The sequence below is a fragment of the Cygnus atratus genome, chromosome 2 (assembly GCF_013377495.2).
Source record: "Cygnus atratus isolate AKBS03 ecotype Queensland, Australia chromosome 2, CAtr_DNAZoo_HiC_assembly, whole genome shotgun sequence".
NCBI classification, from domain to species: Eukaryota; Metazoa; Chordata; class Aves; order Anseriformes; family Anatidae; genus Cygnus; species Cygnus atratus.
Window position 1 is genome coordinate 116,203,725 of NC_066363.1, and position 25,170 is coordinate 116,228,894.

Sequence of the window (25,170 nt, forward strand, 5' to 3'; positions counted from 1 at the left end):
CTCCATATACTAAAACACCCACCTGGGCAGCACCACTTCCCTGGCTCGATTACAGAGATGAGCTCCCTGGAGATGGAGCTGGGGCCCAGGGAAAGGGATCCCACTCAGAATGGCAGAAAAAAAAATGAATATACAATGCATGACTCAACTGAAAACAATTAGCTTAATTTTACTGAGATCTTGAACAGTCATGAGATGAACTCAGTTAAGTTCAGATTTATATAGTTAGGCACTCGAGTCCTTTTACCTGTTTTAGACTCCGTAAGCCATTTGTCTCATATACGTTCTCTTCGGGGAAAAAAAATGTAATTTAGGAATTTTTTATCGATTTAAGTTTCACTCAAAATTTGAAGGTGGTCACAAATAGATTTTATGCATCCTGAAAACAGTGAAAAAATTAAAAAAAAAAATCATTCCCTGTACAGTGCTTGAAATCCTGTAACAGAAGGAGTAGCAGTCTGACTGAAATCTAATGAAAATAGTGGCTTTACTATTTGTGCTATGGACGCTGAAGGATGCAAAAAACAAACAAACAAACCTTTCAATAATGCAAGAAGTAAGCATACGTACATAATGTAAATTTATTTGCTGACTTTGAATTATCGGTATTGACGATGAATTTTTTTGAATAGCACCAATTCTGTAACTCCTTACAAATTGTTCCAGAGGGTATCAGAGATTGCTGAAGAAATCTCTCTAATACATAAATATACACTATATTTTTTGGCTGAATGATTGCACCTGTCCCAAGGTTGGATTTCACATTGTTTTAAATCATTATTATGCCATGTTATGTGTGATACTCAATTTTTCGTGAAGACTTCTTATGCATATTTGGAGCAATTCACCTTTAGTGCTGCAAAATGGGCTCTGTATGTCTCCCTCAGCTCCTTATCTCTCTGCAGCTCCTGGTCCTGCAGCACTGCCTCTCTCACACTAAAAGTCAGCCCAAGGCCACATTAGGAGATGAAAATACTGAAGTCTGGAGAGGCAGACTGGAAAGGAAGGGTGACACTGCGGCACTATGCCCTGTGCTTTCTGATCCCCCTCGCCTCCACCTTGCCGTGCTACCCTGGTACTGCGGGATTTAAATCTGTGGTTTATGCCCCTAGGTGGGCCCTGAGTGCCTTTTCTCTTAAGATCTCCCCAGGAGGTTCCTCATGAAACATCTCCTGAGGCAGCCCTCAGGGCGCCACCACCTCAGCCGCTTCACTCCCCCACTGTGGTCATGGCTAAAGGTCTCCTCTGTGGGGCCTGAATCCTTCACTCAAGTGGAAACACTTGCCTCTGAGGGCTTTGCAGCTCCCTTATCCCTCCGAGGGACAAGCATCTTTCCTTTTTAGGCCTTTTTTCCTCAGTTTAACCAAAAATGCTGGAAACGTCATGTCTCTCAGGACGGGCTGGAGGCCCTTCCTTCCGCCCACAGGTGGGAGGCCGCCACCTTCCCTACAGGTCCCGACTTCGTGCAGCTGCGAGGCCGGGTCCGCAGCCAGGCCTTTAGCCAAAAGGTCTGCACGGCAACTGAGCACGTTAACAGAGGCACAAGGAGCTTGAGATAGCGGCAGGTAGAGAGGCAGGGGCTGCAGTCTGTGGTCTGCAGGCCAGATAATGAAAACCCAGCATGTCAGGCCGTCACCGAGCAGAGCAGCATGGCTCTGACAGCTCTCCCTCTGCTGCTGGAGGAACGGTGCGTGAGGTGCCAGAGGAGGTGACAGGAAAGGCAGGCTTGTTTTTTCACTTTTAAAACGTGATAAACTACAACTAATACACATACATTTTTAATGCTCGCTTTTAAAATGCTATAGCCTTCAGCTAACATGCAGACATTTTTAATTCATGTAAGCCTCTCGTACTGCAGTGGATGTTTTGGAAAAACTAAAAGCAAGGCCTTAAGCATATGCACTATACTCAGTGCCTAAGAAACTGCAGTCTACTGAGAAACTTCTGTTTTGCCTTACTATTTTTCTTCTATGGTTCTATGAACTTTTGTCAGATTAAGTCCTTAAGATGGAATTGTTCAATTTGTGACCCTCAGAAACATATATTTATAGAATATATATATATATAACAAGTGACACAATTATTTTTTTCATTCCTGAACGTAAGTTTCTACAGGGGTTCTGCTTTCTCTTCTAATATCCTGCATTTTCCAAGCTCTCTCTCACAATGCAAGGCATTTCAAGCCTTCCACTTTTTACATTCGATGCAGTGTTGCTCAGTGACGTGAGTTGAATAGTGATGGAGACTGCCTTCTGAAAATGCCAGCAGTCGCTGTCCTTTAGGGTACCTTAGCATTAACCAGAGGAACACCTTTCTGTTTAGCTGCTGCTCACTTGCTACTCTCCTGGCAAGAAAAGAAGCACGAAGCCTCCTGCAAAGAAGAAAGTCCTGTGTTACCTGCAATGGTCAGCATTACTGCCTGGCTGCCCATGCTGTTCACCAAGGTTTATGTCGCCTCCATGGGCATTAAAAGGGGGAAAATTGGAAACAGCGTTGATGTGGTGTAGGAGAAAGCAACCCTTGGGCAGAGAGCCATCACTGTGCTCCTGCATCACTTCACATCTTCCCCTAAAAATGACTGTGGGTGGTATGGCCTTATTCTGAATGGTGAGGGGGAGATGTGGGATCAGCCGATGTGCAGGATACAGGACCGTGCGTGCCATGTTAATGGGGAAAACAGGAGGGAAAGGCTACAGCCACCCCCAGCTCTTGCTGGTAAGTCTGTGCCTGCATTGAGCTTCATTTTACATTTCTGCCTACGTGCGGTGCAAATCTGTTAGATTTCTGGAAGGGAAGCTTTCCCAGGGCTGTTCATAAAACCCTGGGGGGAAAAAGTCATTAAAATGTTATGCTGTAGTAGAATAAGTACTACAGCACTGTAAGCGTCCCCAGCCCAGACAACTGCTGTGATGTATTTTTTTAAGAGAGTGCGTAACACAGAGGTAGAGGAGTGGTGTAGGCGATTCTGCTGAATTTTAACTACAGTTTCTGTTCCTTTCTGTTTATTTATGTAAAAATAGAAGTCTCGCTGACACAAAGCTGTCTCTAAATAATACCACCACCACAAACATACTTACAATAACATTTGAGAAAGTAACCCCAACCATCCATAAAAACAATCTTGGTTGCTTTGCTAATATGTTGCCTGGAGATAAAACCACCCAGACTGTAAGAAGAACGAATAGCAACAGAGGTGACACAAGAGGTAGGAGTCCTTCATACAAAGAACCATTCTTCAGTGTTTTCTTTAGATGTGCTCTGTAAATAAATACAATGATTTTATGGAGTAAGAAAATTTATCCATTCTATTTCCACACAGTAACTTCAAACTCTAGCCTGAACTCAGCCCAAGCATTCATCTTGCAGCACAACTACCTGTGCAAATCTGTTAGGTACCCAGGCTTTTTAAGAGAAATTGTAGGATACCCAACAAACACTAATTTCTGGGCTAAAATTACACTGTTTTATTTGCATAGCTTCTGTTCAGCTCCTCTCCCTAATCGTTGTCTGGCAGCGGACCACTAGGCTTACAGAAAGTGAGCTGCAGTAGCTCTGGTACCATAGCTGTCGTCCACATGCACAATATGCAGACTTGTGAAGTCAAAACATATATTTTTAGATAATGAACCTTCTAATGTGAGACATGTAACGACTTCAGCTGATATGCCCCATGTTTTCAGTGACAACACAGCCATGCACAGGGCTGGCAGGTTTTGCTGTTGTTTCAGTTGGGCAGAGGTGCTGCTAGACAATCCTGCATCATTGGCAAAGTGCAACCTAAAGGTAGGGAGACACTTTTTTTTTTTTTTTTTTTACTAATTAAAGAAATGGAAAATTAATTATGAATTGCGTTTTCTTGGACATTTTAAGTTGCCTCTTAGAGATAACAGTATTATTGGTAGTAAAGGAGTGTATTTTCTATCAGATAGAAAAAAAGGTAAGTGTAACATCTACCTTTTGCATCTTTCTTGCGTACTCATTCAAGCAAAACTCATTGAGAAGTTATAAAAGCAGTAGGAGGTTTGATGTACTAAAAGTTCACTATCATTAAACCATTTCTTCATATATATATTTCAGAAGAACGATTCTGTGTTTGAAGTGTACGGCAAAATATCCTGTTCAAAATCTCTGAGTATTTGTGTTTATAAAAGCAGCTAGACAAAAATCCAATAAATATTTTTCTCATTCCAAAAAAGAGCATACTTGTGATAAAATAACAACTGAGAACAGGCAGCAGGATGAAGAAGGAAAGAAGATTATTGAAAATCTCAAATCCCTCAACACCACATAGCTCATGTATGGATTCTTCAAGCAACCCTGACTGGATGTTTAGAATTACAGTGCTCTTCTATTCAGGGGAACAATAAATCCCACCAGAAGACCTATGTCAGATAATGACATAAGATGGCAAATGCTAAACAAAAGTCCTGAAATGAGAAGAAAGAGAGCAAAAACTCGATGTTTGTCAGGGTAAATGCTGCTGCTGCCAGGGCTTGACATGCTCACGGTGCTGTCTGCCTTCTCCCAGTCCTCCCTGAATCAAAGCCCCTTGCTCCACTGCCTCCAGCCCCCACCCAGAGCTGTCCCAGGCAACCTGCCCCAGAGCCCAGCCTTTCTGCAGGTCCTCAACCCTTCCTGCCCCCCATCTCCTTCCCTAGGGCTATAGGGCAACGTGAAAGGGGCTGTGTAGGAACTATACATTATCATCTTAGAGTCTCTCCAAAATGCAAATGCTAATATTCATTCCTGCTAATTCCTGAAGACAGGGAGTGACAGTCCCTCCTCCAAGAAACAAAGTATCTGAGAGACCTGATGTGACAGATGAGGGAAACGAGCTACCAAATACTAAAGGAAGGCAGAGAGCATTAATAAAAATAGGCCATCAGAGTATAACCGAGCTGTGTATAAAATTTCTAGGTGCAGCAAGCCAACTCTTGGATGTAATCATAGCTCGCCACGTGCCTGGCCCATATCTGATGGCAATTATCTGCAACCTTCAGACAGAGAGGGGTTTTACAGGAGGATCTGAAAGACAATAAACTCCTTTATGGAGTGGGAATGATCAGCTACAGAATGTTACCTAGGGCAGGTAAAAGTTACAAATCACATTTGGCTGCAAATAAAATGCAGTGTTTATAACCATAGGGCTTTCATCAGTTTAGCATCCAGGAACAGTGAGACTGTCCGGAGAACGGCAAGGCAAAGAAAAATGAGAGGAGTTACGGACATGGAAAAGAAACCAGTCAGATGCTGAAAGCTGACCAGAAAAAAAAACCTACAGTACATATTCAGGACAGCATCTGGCTGAAAGATTACATTTATTTCTCATGTAAGAGAACAATTACATGCACAGAATTAAATGGGAGGGAGTAGTACTTATATAATATCAATTCACTTACCTGTGAATGTTGTATAGTGTTTGTGGAAATGAAAGAAGTAAACTGAAGCCTGGAAGGAGAAAAAAAAAGAAGATTCATATGCTATGATTTACAGTCATTCTGCATTGACAACCTCACAGTCTCTCGTATGATAACCGAGCTAGTGAGCCATTTTAGAAATGACTTAGTGTTCCAGTACTCATTACAGGATGCAAACTCCATTTGGAGGCTCAATAATATAACCTTCCTTATTTTTCCAAGACTTAGGTGCTAGAAGTAGTTGCTGATACAGGTTTTCTTGCGTAATGAGTGACAATAGCTGGAAGATTTTTAAAAATTACGATGTAATGAGTCGGCAGGATCAGCTATTTGTAATACAGGTTCCTCTGCTGGACCCAAGAAAGATCACGGCCCCATTTTGCATGAGCTGATCTCTGTTCATGTAGAAAGAGACGAGTCTGACACCAAAAGCTTTCCAGTGGAATATATAAGGACAATTAACCTCCAACAGTGCTGCCCACATTAGTGGGGAAATAATAGGTTTTTAATTCAATATACCGAGATTAAAATAATGAGTTGTTTTGCTGAAACAGTGGTGTAAATGAATTAATTTTCATGATATCATTTGGACGATTTTTTTTGTCTGATTTTTTTTTTTTTAAATACAGCTCTGACCTTTCTGGAGCTCAGCTTTAACTGACAAAGGACGAGGAATGTGCCTTTGTTAACGCTGTGTCTCTCTGCATTGCTGCTGCGGAGAGCCCTGGAGCTGGCTGAAGACCCACTGATACACAGTGCAACACCCACACACGGTCTGCTGGTCCATCCGAGGGACAAAGAAAGACTCCAGCTAAGAGTTGGCATTCAAGGTTTAATAAAAGCAACAATATTAGCCAGCCTAAGTGGGTGAGAATTTATACAACCCCACTTTAATCTGTGACACCCATGTTCTATGTGTTTCCCTACGGAGCTCTTTGGTTTGGGTTTGGGTTTTCCCACTTTCTGTGTATCAAGTGCCTTTACCTGCTCTGTTTGCTGCTTGGAGATTGCTCTATGTAGTATATTTCTGCCTGGCTTTAGTATTATAAGGCATAAGGATTATTGAGGGAGCACTAAATGCATACATAATTAACATTTTTTATGGGGAAGAACAGCACTCCGATATTGTAAACTTTCCGGTTTTACCTTTAAAAACTTAATTTAAGAAATGCAGTGTAGAGTCAGGGCAGCAAACTCTTACCTGGTTATTAGAAATTAGGCAAATTAAAAGGCAGTAAGAATGGACACAGGTAAGAACTATTTCACAGCACTTTGTACTGGGGCCAACATGTCTTAATAGAGTCTCAAGCAATGTCAGTGTTTACTGTTCAGTCCTCAGCAAAGACACATCTAAGCCTTTAGCATGGCCAGAGTGGCAACTCAAGAGAAGGCAAACTAAAAGAGCAGGAACAGTGGAGATCAGGATTGCTGGAAAACGAAAGACATAAAAAGGGATGCAATAAATATTCTCTTTCCCCAGTCTTTCTGATTATCTTTTAAAGAGGAAGAAACAAAGAACTGGAAAAACAATGTCCGGGCTGTAAATAATTTCAGGTATTGCATTTTCATGTGTTTACTTGTTGTTGCTTCTTAAAACAGATAGGACAAAGAACTCTGCTTCTTTACCATTGCAGAAACTCTGTATCAAAGAGCTGAAGGCTGTGCAATCAAAGTAATAGCCCAAGTATTTTGTAAATATATTTATAAAATTCACAAGCTTAGTGCCTTCAGAATTATTTGTGTTGTATGTGCACTACAGTTAGCTATGTTTTCTATTAGGCAGGGAGGGCTAGTTCAATAAAATCTTGAGTTACGTACAGCAGTTCCAACATCTGCATCACATTAGAGCAGACATGAGACAAAACATTGACTCTTGAGGTTAAATCTAAATTTCCTGCTGCAATCCTGAAGTTTGATTTGTTAGGAGAAAAGCAACCAAGAGGAACAGAAATAGAGACTGGAACTAGAAATAGAATTCAAAGACCAATGGTTGCCAATGATTTGTTATTTTTATGAAGTGCCATTTTAGTTAGAAATAACACACTGACCACAAACAATCCCCAAGCTAGCTAAAAGTCGCTTTCTGAACGGGACAGTTACACCAGTTACTCCTCTGTATTTTGAGGCAGCTTCCCTTTAACGGAGTGAGAGCTGAGGATGCGGTAGGGAAGGCAAAGGGTGTTCCCCTGTTTCTTATGGGATTTTCAAAATTCCATCATTTCCTACGACATGTTGCCTTCCCCATCTTTTTTTAGCTAAGGAGGCCTGGCTCGGGGGCTGCTTTTGGTACTCATTAAGTCTGCTTTTTAATTGGCATTAAGGAGTTCTTTGTGCCCAGGAGCTAAACTGCTGCTTCCACATTGCTGCCATTCCATGCTGGTCCAGGGAACAAAAGGTGCAGCCTGGAAAGCCACCAGGCTGTCCCTCTGGCACTCAGCCACCTTAGCACTGCCCGAGGGATGGTGTTGGTGCTTTTTTTCTTTTTTTTAATGGCCTATTTTATTTTAAAATCTTTTTTTTTAATCAAGCTTAGTGCATTAGAAGTTTTTATCACACTATATAAAATAGAACTCCACAAGTATTTATTAAAAGTATCACTGCTGTTGCAGTACTATTTAATTTCACATTTAATATTTTCCCTAGCCTATTTAAATCCTGAAGCCCAACAGTAACAAAACAGCTCTGCTCTCGGGGCAGAAACACTAAAGCACAGATGGGTGGCACAGATACACACAGGGAATTCTTGTGTCATGCTAGGCTGAAGGTATCAAGCCCAAATCCTGAGCCTTGTGCTATCTTGCCTCTCTTTTCAGAGAAACAAGCTTTTACAAAGCTCTTTATTGGGAATTATTTTGTCTGTATTAAAAAACAACAACAACAAAAACAACAATGCATTCAGGAATTCGGGATTACAGATATGTCAGAAATAAAGACATATCTTGTTTTCCAAATTTGTATATATATGCATACAGATTTATAAACCTATGAACATAGATACATAAGCACAGACATACGCCTATATATGTGTGTAAAGAAAGGACCAAAAAGGTAATTCCCATCAGTTCTAGTAACAGCTTTAGATTTCATTTAGTGCTTTCAAATTCAATTCTGAACTGTAAGATGTTAGTTGTGGGATATTTCTGAGCAAATTTAAAAAAAAAAAAAAGCTAATGTGACAGATAGTGTACTACATTTGTCTGAGATGTTACACTAGACTGGCAGTAATGTAATTAAGTTAAGTTACACGAGGGCATCTTAAAGCATGCCCCCAAGCCTGCTGAAGGCCAGCAGACTGCAGGGCTATGGTGCCGTGGCCCAATTTACTTGTTGTTACTTGGTGTGGCTGCTGTACCTGCAAAGAAATGAATGCCAGCACTGCTGCCAGTTCTAGACAATGCTCTTCCATTTACCAACAAAAGAGGCCCACGCTGGCTTTCAAGCAAAGCCAGAAACCTATCTCAGGTGAATGTGCTCCTGAACACACCAAACTACAAAGATTTTGAACAATGCTAAATAAAAAGCAATTCTAAGTAGGTAGCCAGGACAACGAAAACTCGTTTTCACCAAATTATGCTGATTCAAAGGAAGAGCAGTGCTTATCTTAGCTGTTTATCTTCTCTACACCTTTCTTATTCTAAATTCTTTCTGATGGGTACCTTTCCACTCCCCTCGTCCTTCCCCAGAAACACAAGTCCCAGAGCAGTGAATCTTCCTCCCATTTTGGTGGCAATGAAGAGCTCTGCACAGACGTTTGATTTCACATATTGCAGAAATTTAACTCAGCAAAAACACTTTAACAGTTGTAGGTGCATTTCAGTCCAGAAATTAAATACCATCACCCTCCTCTCTTATTCTTCAATATCCCGTATTTCTCTAGGTTGATAATTCATCATAGTCAATGCTTGCTTTAACAAAATGGGATGTTAAATTTGCCATTTATCTTCCTTTTCTACTATACACACACCAAAAAAAATGTAGGTATCAGTATTATCTTGTAATGTCTTTTAAATATTTTTTCCACATTTTTTCTGAATGTCTTCCACATTTAGAGCAGCGAGACACATGAAAAAATCTTAGCAACTGAACGTTTAGCACACTGATCAGCGCCTGAAAGTCAGCTTCATTAGAATTTATAACTGGAGCAGCAGCTTTTTGTGGAACTGCATGATTTTCCCTGGCATTTCTTGAGAAGACAACTGCTTAATTGGTTGTCCAAACAGATAATTGCATGTTGAGCTGTCCAGTAGCTATAAAAGTATGTTTTATTATTATATAAAATGGCAATCTTAAAACCACTTAGTAATTGGGGAAAAAAAAAAAAACCTCCTAGAAAATGTATATACAATTTTCAGATTTAATTGATCCTGTAAAGTCTGCATACATTAAGCAATACAAGGACAGATGAAAAGTACACCTGAACACATCTACACACTATGAAATGACTTTACATGGATTAAGAGCAGTGTGCTGACATAAGCACTGTGTTCATGCACAAAGTTGATGTATGTTTTGGATGTTTAGCACCTCAGACTTCTTGAATATAAGGACTGTAAAGGGATGCATTTATCATGCTTGCTGATTTCATTGCTTATTTTCAGAGTCTAGGAAAGACCACACTGCATTTATCTCTTTGAAGTGAGCTGCAAGCTAACAACTAGTATTTGGAGGGATTTAGTACAGACTGAGAAACTAGTTTATGGATGTAGCTGCTGCTTTGATGTGGTCCTATTTACAAACCATGTAAGCTTAACTCTCTTTTTCTGAGTACAGCAAAAATCAAACACCTAAGACGTGGTGCCCTTAGTTGAAAATCCAAGGCTGCCTTCCAGAAGGGCTCAGATGGGTGAGCCCCCTTATTTGACTTTCTTATGTGGCTCTCACTGCATGTGAAATGACTCCTCACCATCATTATGATCACCATCATGGGGTCAACACCATCGATCCCACTCCCACCTGTGATCAGCATCCTCTGAAACCACACTGCCGCCAGCCCCCAGTGCTCTTGTTTTCTGGGTTATTGTTCTGACTGCTTCAGATGGGTTACTCCAACATTGCTTTTTATATTGATCTTGAGTGACAGGTGAGTATTTCACACCCTTTACTTCAAAGAAGCCTTGTACAATCTGTCACAACAATGCTTTAATAAATGTTAAGTTGGTGACAGACAAGTAGAAGCCAACTCATGTTAACTACACTTTTAAAACAAGGCTAGTCAGGGCCTGTAGGAGTGGTAACGTTTTGAAAACATATCACTCAACATTTAATCACTGAACTGTCCACCAGTGAGGTGGAAAGATCAGCTAACTCACAATGGGAATTACAGGAAAACACTAGAGAATGACTTACTGGCACGAACCAGAAAGCATTTATAAGTAATACATGTAAATATGCAAAAGAAAAATTCCTTCCACCATCAGAAGTGCATTTAAGTTGACTTCGTGATCAGTACTTTGCACTGTTATGAAGGCTCATGGGATCATCAGTTTTTTTATGGGAGAGCAAGGTGCCTCACTGCAGCTGCTCCCTAGAGCAGAGGTAGAGGACCACGTCCAGATTGCTCCAGCCAAAAGCAATCTGCCTGCCTGCTCTGATGCAGATATGCTGAATGGATTTATGGAAAACATTGTTTAACCATGGCCTTCCAAACCTTTCATGACATTGAAGAAAGAGCAGGCTGTTGTATAACTACCGTCTGCATGGACTTCAGTGTCCTCCTTCGATACGTATGACAGAGGACACTATTTAAGTACAAGACACCGTTTTAGATGGATAACTATGTTTTCTCAGTATTACAAAATTCAAATACTTGGCATGTTCCCAATGGTGTGGCTTAGCCTTTTTGCTGCTAATATTTTTTCATTTACATACTTATTCCCTGTTTCATATACTTAAGTAGCTCAGAGAATGAGTGCACCTCAAGTCACACACACTCCTTGCAGAGGTCTGTAATAATCCTGTACACATCATAGGAAAAAATTCTGAATACTTTGGCCTCATCTCTAAAAGAAAGTTCAAGTTTCCGATCTCCGACAGCTGTTAGTACACCATTCACATTTCATGTTCAAACCTGTACTTTGAAAAATTGGGTCAGCATGAGCTTCACTAGTTGGATCTGGGTACTACTGACCTGGAACACCTCCAGGGATGGGGCATCCACAGCTTCTCTGGGCAGCCTGTGCCAGTGCCTCACCGCCCTCTGAGTGAAGAATTACTTCCTTATATCCAACCTAAATCTCCCCTTTTTTAGTTTAAAGCCATTCCCCCTTGTCCTATCACTACACACCCTGACACAGAGTCCCTCCCCAGCTTTCCTGTAGGCCCCATGTAGGCACTGGAAGGCTGCTATAAGGTCTCCCCGGAGCCTTCTCTTCTTGATACTATAGCTCTCACCTCAGTGGTGCCCTTTGAAGAGACCCTAGTTAGCCAGATAATGCTATGGGACAGTGGTGGTTAAATCCCAGCAGGGCTTTTGGAGTGTCATCCACAAAAGCCTTGCTGAGACAAGAAGTAATTGGTTGCAGCTGAGCACACAGGCACATACCTTTAGAAAGGTTTGGCTACTTTCATGCTAACAGGAAAAAACAAACAAACAAACAAAAACATTTCTGTCCAGAAGCCAGGATAACACACTCTGGAAACGTAAGAATAGCCTTGCTTATTTTGTTTGATGTTTAGCTAGGTGTGTGTTAGGGGGCTTAAGGACTGGATCTTCAGGATGGAAATGCATTCACTGCCTGCGAAAATGATAGCTGCCCCTTTGCTAGATAGCAGACCTCCCATAAAATACTATGCAGAAGTTTTTCAGCTTCATGTGGGAGTCCTCCAAGGGCACTCTTCAGCAGCCCAAGACTTGACCTTCGTACAGGTGTTCACAGTGTGCTAGACAGTTCGCAGGGACATACGTAAAACTCTCTCTCTTGGGAGGTTTTCCTAAAACATCTAATCTAAACACTGGTATTGCTGCGGTTTTTATGTATATCTTTGTGTGTTCTGGCACCTGATAAAAATTCCATTTTCAGTGGGTGAGTGTCACCTGGTGATACCACAGCTTCCACTGGGGATGTGCTCGGAGCGGAGTTCATCCTCAGGTTATATGTGTTTTTCTTTTTCCATTTTTTTTTCCCAGAAACTCCAGGAAAGACATCTGAAAAACTCCACTCTTGTGCTTCTCGTTTGGATTCCCTCCCGCTGTAAAAGGTACTCGCTAAAGCCCAGCTGTTCTCGGGAAAGGGACAGCTCAGCAGTTGAGCTCCTGTTGTGTACAGAACAGTAGAAGCAGGGAGCTGCAGGCACACGCTTCGCCAAGTACTGATGAGGCAGACGTAGCCCCATTGTTAGCGCGAACACTAGTGGCTCTTAAATGCCACCAGAGGGTTAAGGATAGCCAGTTACAGTTTAATGGCTCCTCTCAGGGTCCTGGGAAACAAACTCATAAAAAGCATCTGAGGCCCCACTGCATCGCTCTGGTTTTTGAGTAGCCACAAAGGCATTTCACTGAGCATGCTGGAGAGGGGGTTCCCGGAGTGAGCAAGGCACACTTGCTGCAGCCTCTGCAAGGGGGAAAACAATTCAATCTTCCTGCTTGCTCAGCCCTTGGCATAGACTAGACTGACACTTTTTCAGCACAGTGGGGTCCTGAGATTTACTGGAAGCTTCTAAAAACTTTACGTATCCATACTCACTGCATGCAGGTTGTCCAATGATAAACACTTTAATCACTATTGCTGAACTGAGATTCAAACCTGCGATGAAGTTGAAGTCCTTTCTGGATCAGCATGATCCTAAGTGGAAGGATGCTACTTTTTTAACATTTAAACATAGTCTCTGTTTTTAAAAGAATTACTAAGCACCATATAAATGGGGTAATATGCAGTCAACCAAGATCATTTCTTGCACACTTTCAACCCATAACTTGCTTGAATTAAGCTGCAGAAGTCACCCCGTTAAATGGCATTATAGATAGTGTGTGATGGACAGTGTTTTTAAAGAGGTTTTTGGCTCTTAGTTACATCTGCTCTGCTCGGGACAATGATGGAGGAAGTACCCAGTTCGCTGCTTATAGATCCATTCACGCAAGCATACCACATCAGGCACAAGTGGTGTTTCTTTCCTACTCCGAGGGACTATTCCATCAAGCTTTGCTTTACAGTAGAGTATGAAAAAGGATGCTTGCTTCTGCAGATTGTGTCACACCGACGTGCTTTCCTAGCACAAATCTTCCTAATATGTTGACTAGCTTGAGTTAAACCTTTGCCCAAGCGCAAGGGGAGTCATCTCTTCACTCCCTGAACTGGCTGTCATGTGCCTTGACAGCAGGAGCAGCCGGAGCGATGTGCGTAGGGTGGAAAGAGGGTGCTCAGGGGCTGGTCCCTGCGGGCAGACACCACCAGCACACGTCTCCCTCGCAGGCCAGCACCCATCATCTCTGCCGGACCTGCAGCAGGCCCTCCAGAGCCCTCTGCCGTCCCTCACTGCCCTGCAGCCACCAGAGGGCAATTCCTAGCTACACCTCTGGCCTTCTGAATCATTCATTGCCAACAGAAAGGGCAGCTGCTGGGTTTTCCCTTTCCTTTCGTTCCCTTCCGCAGAGCACACAAAACAGGCCTGACAAATAAAAAGACCACTCAACCTTGGTCGCACATGGTCAAATTCACAGCCAGGCTAGAGCACAAAGGGCTGTCAAAAACACGTCCTTGCACATGCTGCTAACAGAAAGCAAAGCCTGAGCCCGGGGTGGTTGCAAAGAGCCTTTTAAAATCCATGAACGCTGGTAAGCACCTCTGAGGCTGGGGACAGCATCTGCTGTATCTCTGCAGGAAAGGTGAAGAGAACCTGTGTCAACGTAGTGGCTTCAGGAGTACCCCCAGGAAAAGGTCAGGTAGCTCCTAGCTGGAGGCAAAAACACCTTTATCCAAGTCCTTTATTTGGCTCGAGGCCTGAAGGCATTTCTATTTGCCCTGCCTGTGCCAAACACTTCCTTTGGGGCCCTCTTGTCATAATTTGTATGTTCATATAAAAGTCTCTTTTATATATATATCTGATTTCTTCACCTTTCAAGCAACACATCGAAGCCTACCATGGTTTTAGTTCATTAAAATGTAAATCCTTTGTTCTGAGTCTAGCTATAGCAGTTGAAAGATGATCAGTGCTTATTTCAAACTACACTGACAGTATTGAGTAATGAACAAATAGGCCATTGCTGTGTATGAAAAATGCATCATTTCTGCTCTGAAAGTAATTCTAAAAATAGCCTAGAAACCATCTAGGACCTTCTTAAGATTTACACCTATGCTGCCTAACATTATTTAAATAATACCTTTCTTCCTTCTATGCATAATGTTTTGGATCATCGTGTGCTGCAGGCCAAAACATTAATTTTACACCATATGTAAATGCAAACAACATTTTACCGGAGTGACATTCGAAGTTCCTGAGAAAAACAGTGTTTGAAAAACAACCAGTACAGAGCGTTCATCTGCACATGTAACTAAGGAACAGTTTTTGCATTATTTGAGTACTACAGATACAAATTCAGCAAGGAAAAAGTATTTCCATAATGATCTGCCAGCTTAAAGTTTTCCAGTATTAACCCTATTAATCACATCTATTCTTGTAGCTTTTGGACTAGCCAGCACTTGCAAAAGGAAAAAGAAATTATAAAGGAAATACAAGAATCATCTATTCAAAATAATTAAAAAAAACAGTAAAGTTTTCCATGGATCCGGACACTTACCTATAAGCAAGATTACTAATACATCTGTAATGTAATAACCAAACAGGAAAGGCTTCTGCCAAACTTCCACACCAACAAGACCAGTAAGCAGATATGCTGTTATTAAGACCTATAGAAAAAAGGATAAAGTATTTTTAATCCTTTACTTCTAAAGGCACAGAATTTCACTTATCTTCTTAGTACAAGTGCAAGTCTCCGCATTACAGGACCTCATGCTGCCATCACAAACAACTAATTGTAAGTAGTGAAGCAATGTTCAGAGTAACGTTCAGGCAAAGTGGTTTAGAAGTCAGCAAGCAACTTGCTGATAACTGATATGATTAATTCTGCAGCTCAGCACCCTGAACTGATCATACCAAAATTACTGTAAGGGAAAAAAATACATATATAAGTTCACCTGAAATCATCACAAAATTCCATTGAATGTGAAGAAATCGAAGGATGAGCAGGGAGCTGAAGTCTTCCCTGATTTTTAATTTGTTTGACAGAAATCATCATTACAGGATACAAAAAGAAATAAGTGGTCAAACTTCATTAAGACCGAAAGGACTCATACGCAAACCCCAAGCCTAACATGCTTGAGTACCACTGGTTTCAGTAATGAGGTAAATGTCATTTCTACTCTCTATTGAGAGCTAGTTTTGAAACACAGGTGAGGTCAGAAATCTTAATGCAGCCAAAACTCTATAGCTCCTATAGCGAAGCTTTCATACCCATGGTATGACTCGTAGCAGCGCTGCCCACCAAAGGCTTACAGCACAAATTTGGCCAAGTTCCACCATTTTAGGTATGCAACCTGCAACCACAGCACCGAACGTGATGGAGCAGTTCCCAGGCCATTTTGCCCTTGATGCCCTCCCCGCCTGTGCCCTCCCTCTCCCTCGATACAAGCTCCTGCTGGTGAGGGCACCAGCCGGCACGGCTTCGCGCCCCGCTCCTGCTCGTGCTTCTTTGGGTTTGGGCTGTTGGCAGTTTTTACTACGTTATGTATTTCTTCATTTATAACTTTGACAAACACATTTCCAGTCTTCTAAATAAAACAAATGCTGATTTAAAGGTACACAAAACTCTTTTTTCTAGATAACAGGCTAAGATCACGGATTAGCAGCAGAACACTGCTGTTGATTAAACTTCCTATTACATTTAGATGTTGCTTTATTTGACTTCACTTCTCTGTATCTAAATGCGAGATTCTTGCCCTACCATTACATAACTTGCAAAGAATTTGCTTGAATGGGGCACTGCAGGACTGCATGAATGAACTGCCTGTGCAAGAAAAAGCAAGAGATCTGCAATGGAGAAAAGCAGGCACTAGTACGAAAATCCTAGCGTGGGCCATTGAAAAAAAATTGGTCTAAATGAAGGATGCGTACAATGGGTTTTACAACCTAGTACAACAGAGCTAACATTTGGCTTCCTAAAGAAATTGCATTATGTTATCCATAAGACGTGACGGTTGGACTCCTGGCCCCAAAAGAGTTGAGGGCAAAACTCCAACTGGCTTTGACAGAGCCTGAATTTACCCTCACACGTTGAATTCTGAACAGATATTTTTGGCAAGTGATGAAAGGGGAACTTCAGTATTATCCACTATAACAGTCAGTATTTTTGGCAGTACATTCATGAGTATCGCTGTCAGATGCCAGCACACCTCTAGGAACAGGAGCGTTGATGCAACAGGCTCTCTAGGGAATCCCTGCGCCTTGGGACTCGGTGATTCAGCGCTCACAGGCTGAGATTGTCTCTCATTGAGCAGATGTTGTCTATGAGAAACACTCTCTGGCTTCAGCTCTGTGGTATTTCATTTTTTAGAGAATTTTAACTGAGGCCCCAGCATCACTGAAATTCATAACAACCACCACATTGACTTAACTGCAGCACTCTCGCAGATCTCCTTTAGAAAGCTGGGAAGATGAGAAACTGGCTGTGTCCCTTGATCTAAGCTGTATTAGCAAAAATTGAAGATTGTCAGAATTATTAGACAAAAGTTAAGTACGTTGATAAGCTGTATAAACATGAGGCTGTTTTAAAAGGCACTGCTGGTAAAAATAAACAAATACATACATACATATATAAATGTAATGTAAAGTTGTGTTCCTAAGTGCAACTGAACAATTCTACTTGTGAAAAGATGGCCAGGTTTTTTATTCCCATCTCTGACATTGATTGGATTTAGGACTTCTCAGATGTAAAGCTTGTATTTAGCAAGTACACGTAATTAAAACATTTTGCAAAATGAGAAGTCCAAATTAAATAACACAAGTAAGGATTGTATTGCAAGTGAGTGTCAGACATATACAGTATTGGATTCTGCAGCATCTTGACCAGGCCAATTTTTGGTTTGCCAAGGCCTCATCTATGAGGCAATAGTACTTACTGCTGACAAAAAAATAGATGGTGTTAATTTGTAGGTTAATGTGTTCTGCACACATGCTCATCAATATGCTGCATGTTGTACTACACAAGAAAAATCAAACATTTCCTCATCATTTTTTAAAATACACTATGCTTTTAAATTTTTATGATTCTACCAAAACGATAGTAATTTTACTGTAATATTCAGTTTCGCTAGCATATTACAATAATATTAATTGATCGTGTCTTGAAATGCCTTCCATTAACACAGTACTCAAACTGAACATCTAGAGAGCAAAGTCATTTAAAATACAAGTTTATGTTTTCTCCTGAATATAAAATATGACATTTTCCTAAGAGTAAACATGAAGCACTCCAGTGCACTCCTACCTTTAAACTAAATAATGATAAATATTACTTCTTCACCAGAAAAACAGTCACTTATTTTTTTCTTAGAAAAATGCTGAAGGTAAATGTTTTATTTAACCTGAAATAGAAGGACACTAAATTCTGATAATGTGACCAAAGATTGACAGATGCACATCTTTATTTATTTTTTTAATAGACTTTTTTTTGTCCCTCAGAGGAGACGGACATTTTTAACAGCTGTGATGTGCATTGCTCTGGATTTCTTTGTTGATTGCTGAAACACTGGCTGCCACAGCACTTCCCGGGAAAAGGGGATATTTAAAATATTGCAGCATAAGTTTCGCAAACTGCTTGTCATAGGAAAACCTGGCACATAGCATCCAAAAGTCTCCTTCCCATGTTATGACAGATACTGAAAGAAAGGACAAAAGCAAGTTCTACAATGTTGACATTGCTGCCCGTGTCATACACTTCATTTATTTGGAGTTTCAGGGCAAGCAGAGTTTTCTCGCTGGGACTGTAGGTGGGACTGTCCCAGGCAGGCAAGCAGACATGGGAACCAACAAGGGAAGCACCTCAGACTGAAAACCTGGGGCTTGTGGTCTGCATCTCCGTGCCATCAGGCTCTACCATACACAGAGCTTCTGGCCATCCACTCCTGGCAGTGGCAGAGCAGTGCTGGAGAGAGCAAAGAGCTGCCTGCTTCCTTTCACATCTGATGTTTGTGCTTTCCTGCTTTTTTTCTTTTTTATTTTTTTTCCAGCTTGCCCTCTTGGCTGGGAATAGTGAGAGGAGGGAATGTGCAAGCCACCTGAGTCACTGCAGTTCTAACAGGGTTCTTATTTTCACTTTTAATCTGGTATTTAAGAAAACGAAGGGTACGTCCCTGTTACACTTAAGGCAGGTGTAAAGCTTACAGCACCGATGTCAGCAGAGGTATCACAGCATCACATTAAAGAACAATGAATACTCTGCTCCCCTCCTATGGACTCAACTGCAGTGGCTTATAAAAAGCCACAGCAGAATTAGGTAATACTACATTTTTCAGGGGAAAACAGATTTTTAAATAACCAAGGGAATGTCTGTAAAAATTAACACATGGCAGGAAGCCCAAAATTGTCATTTCTCAGGAAAGCTTTGTCCTTTTGTCTCCAAGAAACTTAATTTGCAGGTATTATACTAGCTTTCTTTGGTTGGGCTTGTGACCAGAAAAAAAAAAAAAAAAGAAAAAAAAAAGGAAAAAAAAGTGATAATTTTCACAAGATGTATCTGAGATAATTTCCCACAGAAAGTACCCGGGGTTTCTTTTTAAGCCATGACTTTGGTGGTTTCTAATAGGTGTGCTCACTTGAAAACATATCAAAAACTGTCTGGACGATATGGTAACAGGAGGCCGCTCCTCTGCATCTCTCCCTGCCTGCAGAGGACAAGCACAGGACAGCTTTGTGCCGGGGGGAGGAGAGTGGGGAAGAGCTCCCACTGCTGCAGATGCTCGGCCCACAAACACAGCAGCCCTCTGACCAGCTCTTTCAGACCGATCACAGCCATTTTTCAAGTTTACACGACACAGCTTCCTATAAATGGCTGTCTGCTCTAATCAAAGCTAATTGGAATGCCAGCTACAGCCCAGCTCCCGTAATTAGGTTACCAGTTCTGATGAGTCATCAAGTCACAAAAAAGTGTGATCTGCAGAAGTCCCACAAATTTCTCTGTTCATAATGAGGCACTTTTTCCTGATGAACAACAGCTCTTTTAATACCACAGCTAACGCAGAGCCGGTCAGAGAGGGCTGCCTCTCTTTATATACAACGGAGCTGACTCAGCAGCAGTGTCCTGGGAAGCTACCTGCCAGTTATGTTTTCATTAAGGTCAACAGTCACTTATCCGCACGCTTACCTTAATTACAGTATTCCTGAGCTTTGTGACGATAATGAAGTCCGAAGTCCCTGGATGCCGTACATTTTAAAAGCAGAAGTAGGGGACCAGACCACCTGCATGTCTGGCATGCCAAAGCGATAGCATCGTATCACCGGTGAAATTATTTAAGAGAGAGCCCAGAGGCAGCCTGGTAGGAATGCCATGGAGGAAACCAAGAGCTAACCGCCTGGAATCGGCCTGAAAGCAGCCTGCGAGTGCTTCCTCACCCTCTTCCTCTGCAAGCAACTGTGGCAATGTCTGGCAGATAAGTAGTGGGGAAACCAAACCAGCCAAACAAACAAAAAAACTGCAAGGGTAACATTAACTTTACTATTTATCGTTAGCCATTTGCTACTGTCCTCCATATCCTCTCCTTCAGTAGCTGGAGATGAAGAGCTACATTTATTAGTGCACACATCATATGACATTGCTGAACTGGTTTACAAAACAAAAGAAAAAAGACCAAGGCAATGTCTGGTGGATAATTAAAATCTTTTACCAGACTGCTTAGAACAGTTGGAAAAAAAATATGTATGGGCTTTCTGGTGTGCATAGTATTTAGTTTGTACTAATGAATAAAGAAAAAAAAATACTACCTTGATCTACAAGTTATATATTGCTTTTTTGTTTACAGAAAACGACAACTACAAAAGCTAATTTTTACAGATAGGAAAACTGACTTACAGAGCACCACTGTTGATGGTTGTACTAAAAAGCATTAAAAAATCTTTACATTTGTATGTTTATCATTTTGACTGTAAAAAAAAAAATCACCACAGAAGTTACTAGAAAGAAAGCATCCTGGACAGCAATCCAGCATCAAAGGGAAACAGGAAATAATACTCGTTAGCACCTTGCATCCGAGTTAACCAAAACAGTTGACAAACTTAACTGAAATTAAGCCTTACCACAAATCTGTGAGGCAGGGAAGTGTTATTAGCATTATTTTCCAGATGGGAAAGCTGTCACAGAGGCCTAGGTCACTAAAAGCACCGGCAGAGTGCACAGTACTGCTCCATTAGTTGATATCCACTCACGTTTAAGCACTAATACAGTTCTGATGCTGCAGCAATCAAAAAAAGCTTTCTACATATGCCCATTTATACCTACAGTGGTCATTCAAGCAACAAGTGAAATCAGTATGAACACAGCCACTCCTCTCCGGCCGAAGGAACTTCACTAAGAAGCCTTACAGAGCTATGGCTGAAACTTGCAGACCAGCTGGCTGCCTAATGTCTTAGTCCTGAGCCAACTCCTTCTCCCAGAGCCGATTTTCTGGGGGATGAAACAGATGCGCCACAGCTGGACCACCGTCTCCGAGCTGTTCTCAAACCACTGGATTCTGATTATGTTTACAGCAGTACATCTGCAGCCATTAATTCAAATACTCTATTTCCATTAAAACACGTATTTGAACGTCTGTCAAACTTCTTTTCAATTATGTAGAGTTGGCTGTACCTTTCATCTCATGCCTGTGACAGGAAGCCGAGAAGACTGGGAGTGTGCTCTTCAGGCTGCAAGAGCCTGGCTATCTCAGAAGCTAGTTAGCCCCAAAATCCAAGCACTGGCCCCTTGGCGATGCAACGAAGCTGCTGCTGCTACTACTGCTACTACTCACTTGTGCATTTGGGCATGTTTCTCAAGAGGCCCACCTCACGGCAGGGCTGTAAGCCAGGCAAGGAGTCACCTGTGAACTGGCTGTGGACTGACAGGTTATTTGTGTTACACCATGCCCAAAGAGGAGACCTTCAACAGTGTGACTTTTCCATAAGTGTAGAAGTCACTCGACGACAGTTAACGCTCGCCGTACAGTACAACGCTATTTACATTACCAAGTGCTACGTAAGAGGTGGTAGAATCGGTCAGGTCTAGCGATGTATAACTGTATAATTACTGTTAATAAACACTGTTTGGACTAATCTGCATAGTGCCTCAGAACCTAGTGTTTGTGGGAAAATTGCTTATGGCTTTAGAGAGCATAATGATTTTTGTTAATATCACAAATCAAATGCAGTTAAATGACATTCTCACGCATGCCATCTGGCTGCTAGGCTTGCTGCAAGTTTTTTCTTTTTCCTGCAAGGCAATGAATCCCTGATGCTGACAATTTGCTTGAGAATTTCCCTTCTTTGCAAATGCAGGAAATTTTTTGAATTACTTCTAGGGTTATGCTATTTCACATTCAAACTCTCAGCCAAATACATTTGCCTTGAGCTATATTTTTCTATTTCTGTAATATTATGAAAACACTAACATAGTTAAAAAAATAAAAATAAAACGGGAATGATAAATACTTACCACTTGGCTTAGATCGTATCCCCAAGGAAGAAAAAGAACTCCCGTGTTATATTTCTCCCAGTGTGAACACATAAAGTTAAACAAGACAATGCTTAAATACATATACATTGTATATACAGAAACTCCAGTCTTCCCATTGTCACAGGAACAGACAGAAAAAAAAGAGAGCACAAAAATGGAGGTAGCCCAGCTATCCAGCCCGTGGTCAAATAGTTCTCCCAGAGGACTACTGGACTGAGTCCTTCGAGCATGTTTCCCATCTATGGAGTCTGAAAGGGTTGCAAAAGGAAAAGAAAGAAAGAATTAGAGCACAACAAGAGAAGTTAACTTTCTTCACATAGACTTTACTATATATATATACTTACCTACAATTCACTGCTATATATAACATGGGAAAAATACACTGATGACAGCAAATGGAGGCACAATAGTCTTTTCAATACCAGCACGTCAGTATTGGTCATAAAATATTTGTCTCAGTTCTCATGTAACGTTGTCCTTACCTCAGTTCTTCTACTGAATGCCACCATCCTTACATGCTTTAGAAAGACATTCATAATTACTTGTCCCTAGTGGCCTTAACACACTTTTATGTCAGTCCATGCAACCAGCTTCTCAATAAAAGCACAGAAATGTGTCCATTTGGCTCCACAACTGTCCATTGGTGTTGTGGACCTTCTGAGACTTCAGACTCACAGAGCATGCTTGTGGGATAGATTCACTAAGGCATTTGTGCTACCTGATGCTAAATGACCCAATGACTAACAGTTAAATGGAGCCAATTTCACAAAACTTATTTGTGTCTGTGCCTATATAAGCTATTTTAAAGAGAATTTTGGCTGAAATCTTAGGACACAAGAGTACCTTACTGTTAAGCTGAGTTACGTGTTGATCGCTTAAGTGAAAGATGCCTAAACACTGTAGTGGACCTCACTCTGCAATACAGTTTGACAGTGTGGCTTGAGTCAATCTGAGAATTCATTGCCATTGAGCAGGGGAGGACCCACAGCCAAACATGAAGTTTTTTTCTGGTTCTGGTTCACTAAACAGAGCTGGCTCTGCGAGTGTATGAAAAGCAGTGGAGGTGGCACAAAGGAGGGACGGGGAAGGCAGGGAGAAGGAGGAAGGTCTAGCAGCTGTATCTTTTCTTGGCTGTATTGTCAAACCCTTAGCCTCCACTCTGTAACTGCACTGGTGAGCATTTTAGAAGTAGTTTTTTCTCTGAGGAAATGTAAATACACAGGTTGAACCTCTTTGGAAAAAGTAAACGGAACAAATCTTACACAAATTGCTCACTGTAATAACAGGGAAAAGATTTTTTTTTATGTTACTTGGCAGGTACTATAGCTAACAATTATTAGCTATTGATAGCATTATTAACCCATAACTGACTGAAGGGACAATTCAGCAAAGTGAGACCAAAGAATCCACAGCTGCTACAGATCACGTGCTACTTACTTCTCTGGATTATTTGGCAACACTCTGGGTTTTGTTCAATGTAAATATACTTCAGGGATCTAAACCAGGAAAACATGGAATTTCATTTTGTCACAGATTTTAGACGATCTCCCTACTGTAATACCTAAACAGCTGTGAGATATCCTCAAGTCAAATACAAAGCTCTTGAGACAGTTCTCATAACTTTAAAAATTAAAGATCTCATAGGAGATTTCAAACATGTCTTGCCCCCGTCTTGAGCCATATTCTCTCTCCATTAACATTGCCATTGAATTAACAGCATCTTACTGAAATGTACAGAGAGAAAGTTGCGTATAAACTTGAGGTTACTTGAATAGTGTAGTATAAATGTAGAAATTCTTTACTCTACTAAAGGATGCTTCTTAAACTTAAGTAGCAAATAGATACCTAAGCATTCCTAAGTATTATATGGTCTTTCATATTTCAAGAGAATTCAGTCATAGGGGTGATTCTTTTTTAAAATGAGAATGAAAAAAAGATTCCTCTATTCATACATTATTTTAGGTTGTCACAAAAAATACTCACATTAGATACTAAAGTATGTACATCATCATGAAACAATGGTTTTCATGTTGTAGGGACAATTTATTAAAAACTCTTAGACTCATAATAGTGTCAAGAAATACAGAACTTCTAATTATAGCAGACATGGGGAGAAACATGGGAACTTTATAATACATGCATTAAACTGTTTTCATGAAATCTTTATACACCTTTTCCACATGGTTTCACTAGCTTTTCAAGATATCATAGAATCATAAAGTCACAGAATGGTTTGGGTTGGAAAGGACCTTAAAGATCCCCCAGTTCCAACCACCCTGCCATGGGCAGGGACACCTCCCACCAGACAAGGTTGCCCAAAGCCCCAACCGACCTGGTCTTGAACACCTCCAGGGATGGGGCAACCACAGCTTCTCTGGGCAGCCTGTGCCAGTGCCTCACCAACCTCTGCTTTCCTGTAGGCCCCCTTAGGTGCTGGAAGGCCGCTATAAGGTCTCCCCAGGGCCTTCGCTTCTCCAGGCTTAACAACCCCAGTGCCCTCAGCCTGTCTTCATAGGAGAGGTGCTCCAGCCCTTTGAACACATTTGTGGCCCTCCTCTGGACTCATTCTAATACATCCATGAAATTATATGTCCATATCAACAATATTTTCTGTTTTAGGTGTCATTTTGAAATCATTCATGCCAATAACAGTGTATGTTCAAGGACAAGTTCAAGGACAGTGTATGTTCAAGAGGACATACATTGCCCCACGTTTCCGTTGCTTTAGAATTCTTATATTTTGTCTCAGGAAGGTTTATAAATATTCAGTTTTATTAAAGATTACATCACTTTTAAATATTGGAATTCAAAATAATAGCTAAAAGCATTCAATTTTATGGAAAGGGAAAATATACCAAACCACCTTAATAAATGGGAAAAAAGAGCAACATACCAGGAAATTTGGAGAAAGTAACTGTGTCATTAAAAAGAAGCTGAGAGAGACTTAAGTTGCATATCTGGTTAGTTATTATGGCTCTTTGCAATCTTCCAATGGGAAAACTTTGGCCATGGAGAATTAAACCTGAGACTAAATATTTCATAAAGTGGCTTGGACAGCAG

The 25,170-nt window shown here is 41.1% G+C and overlaps 1 protein-coding gene across 3 annotated transcripts in view; it reads right to left on the bottom strand.

Moving 5' to 3' along the window:
* LOC118251244 (ethanolaminephosphotransferase 1-like) overlaps window positions 1-25,170 on the bottom strand; it is a 61,408-nt gene that overhangs the window by 7,612 nt on the left and 28,626 nt on the right. For all 3 annotated transcript variants that reach the window (XM_050708936.1, XM_035553184.2, XM_050708935.1), the window contains 4 exons: window positions 22,090-22,358; window positions 15,151-15,259; window positions 5,400-5,448; window positions 3,078-3,258 (listed from right to left, as the gene is read on the bottom strand). In XM_050708936.1, coding sequence (XP_050564893.1) covers window positions 3,078-3,258; window positions 5,400-5,448; window positions 15,151-15,259; window positions 22,090-22,358 — 608 coding nt within the window. The remainder of the gene's footprint in view (window positions 1-3,077; window positions 3,259-5,399; window positions 5,449-15,150; window positions 15,260-22,089; window positions 22,359-25,170) is intronic.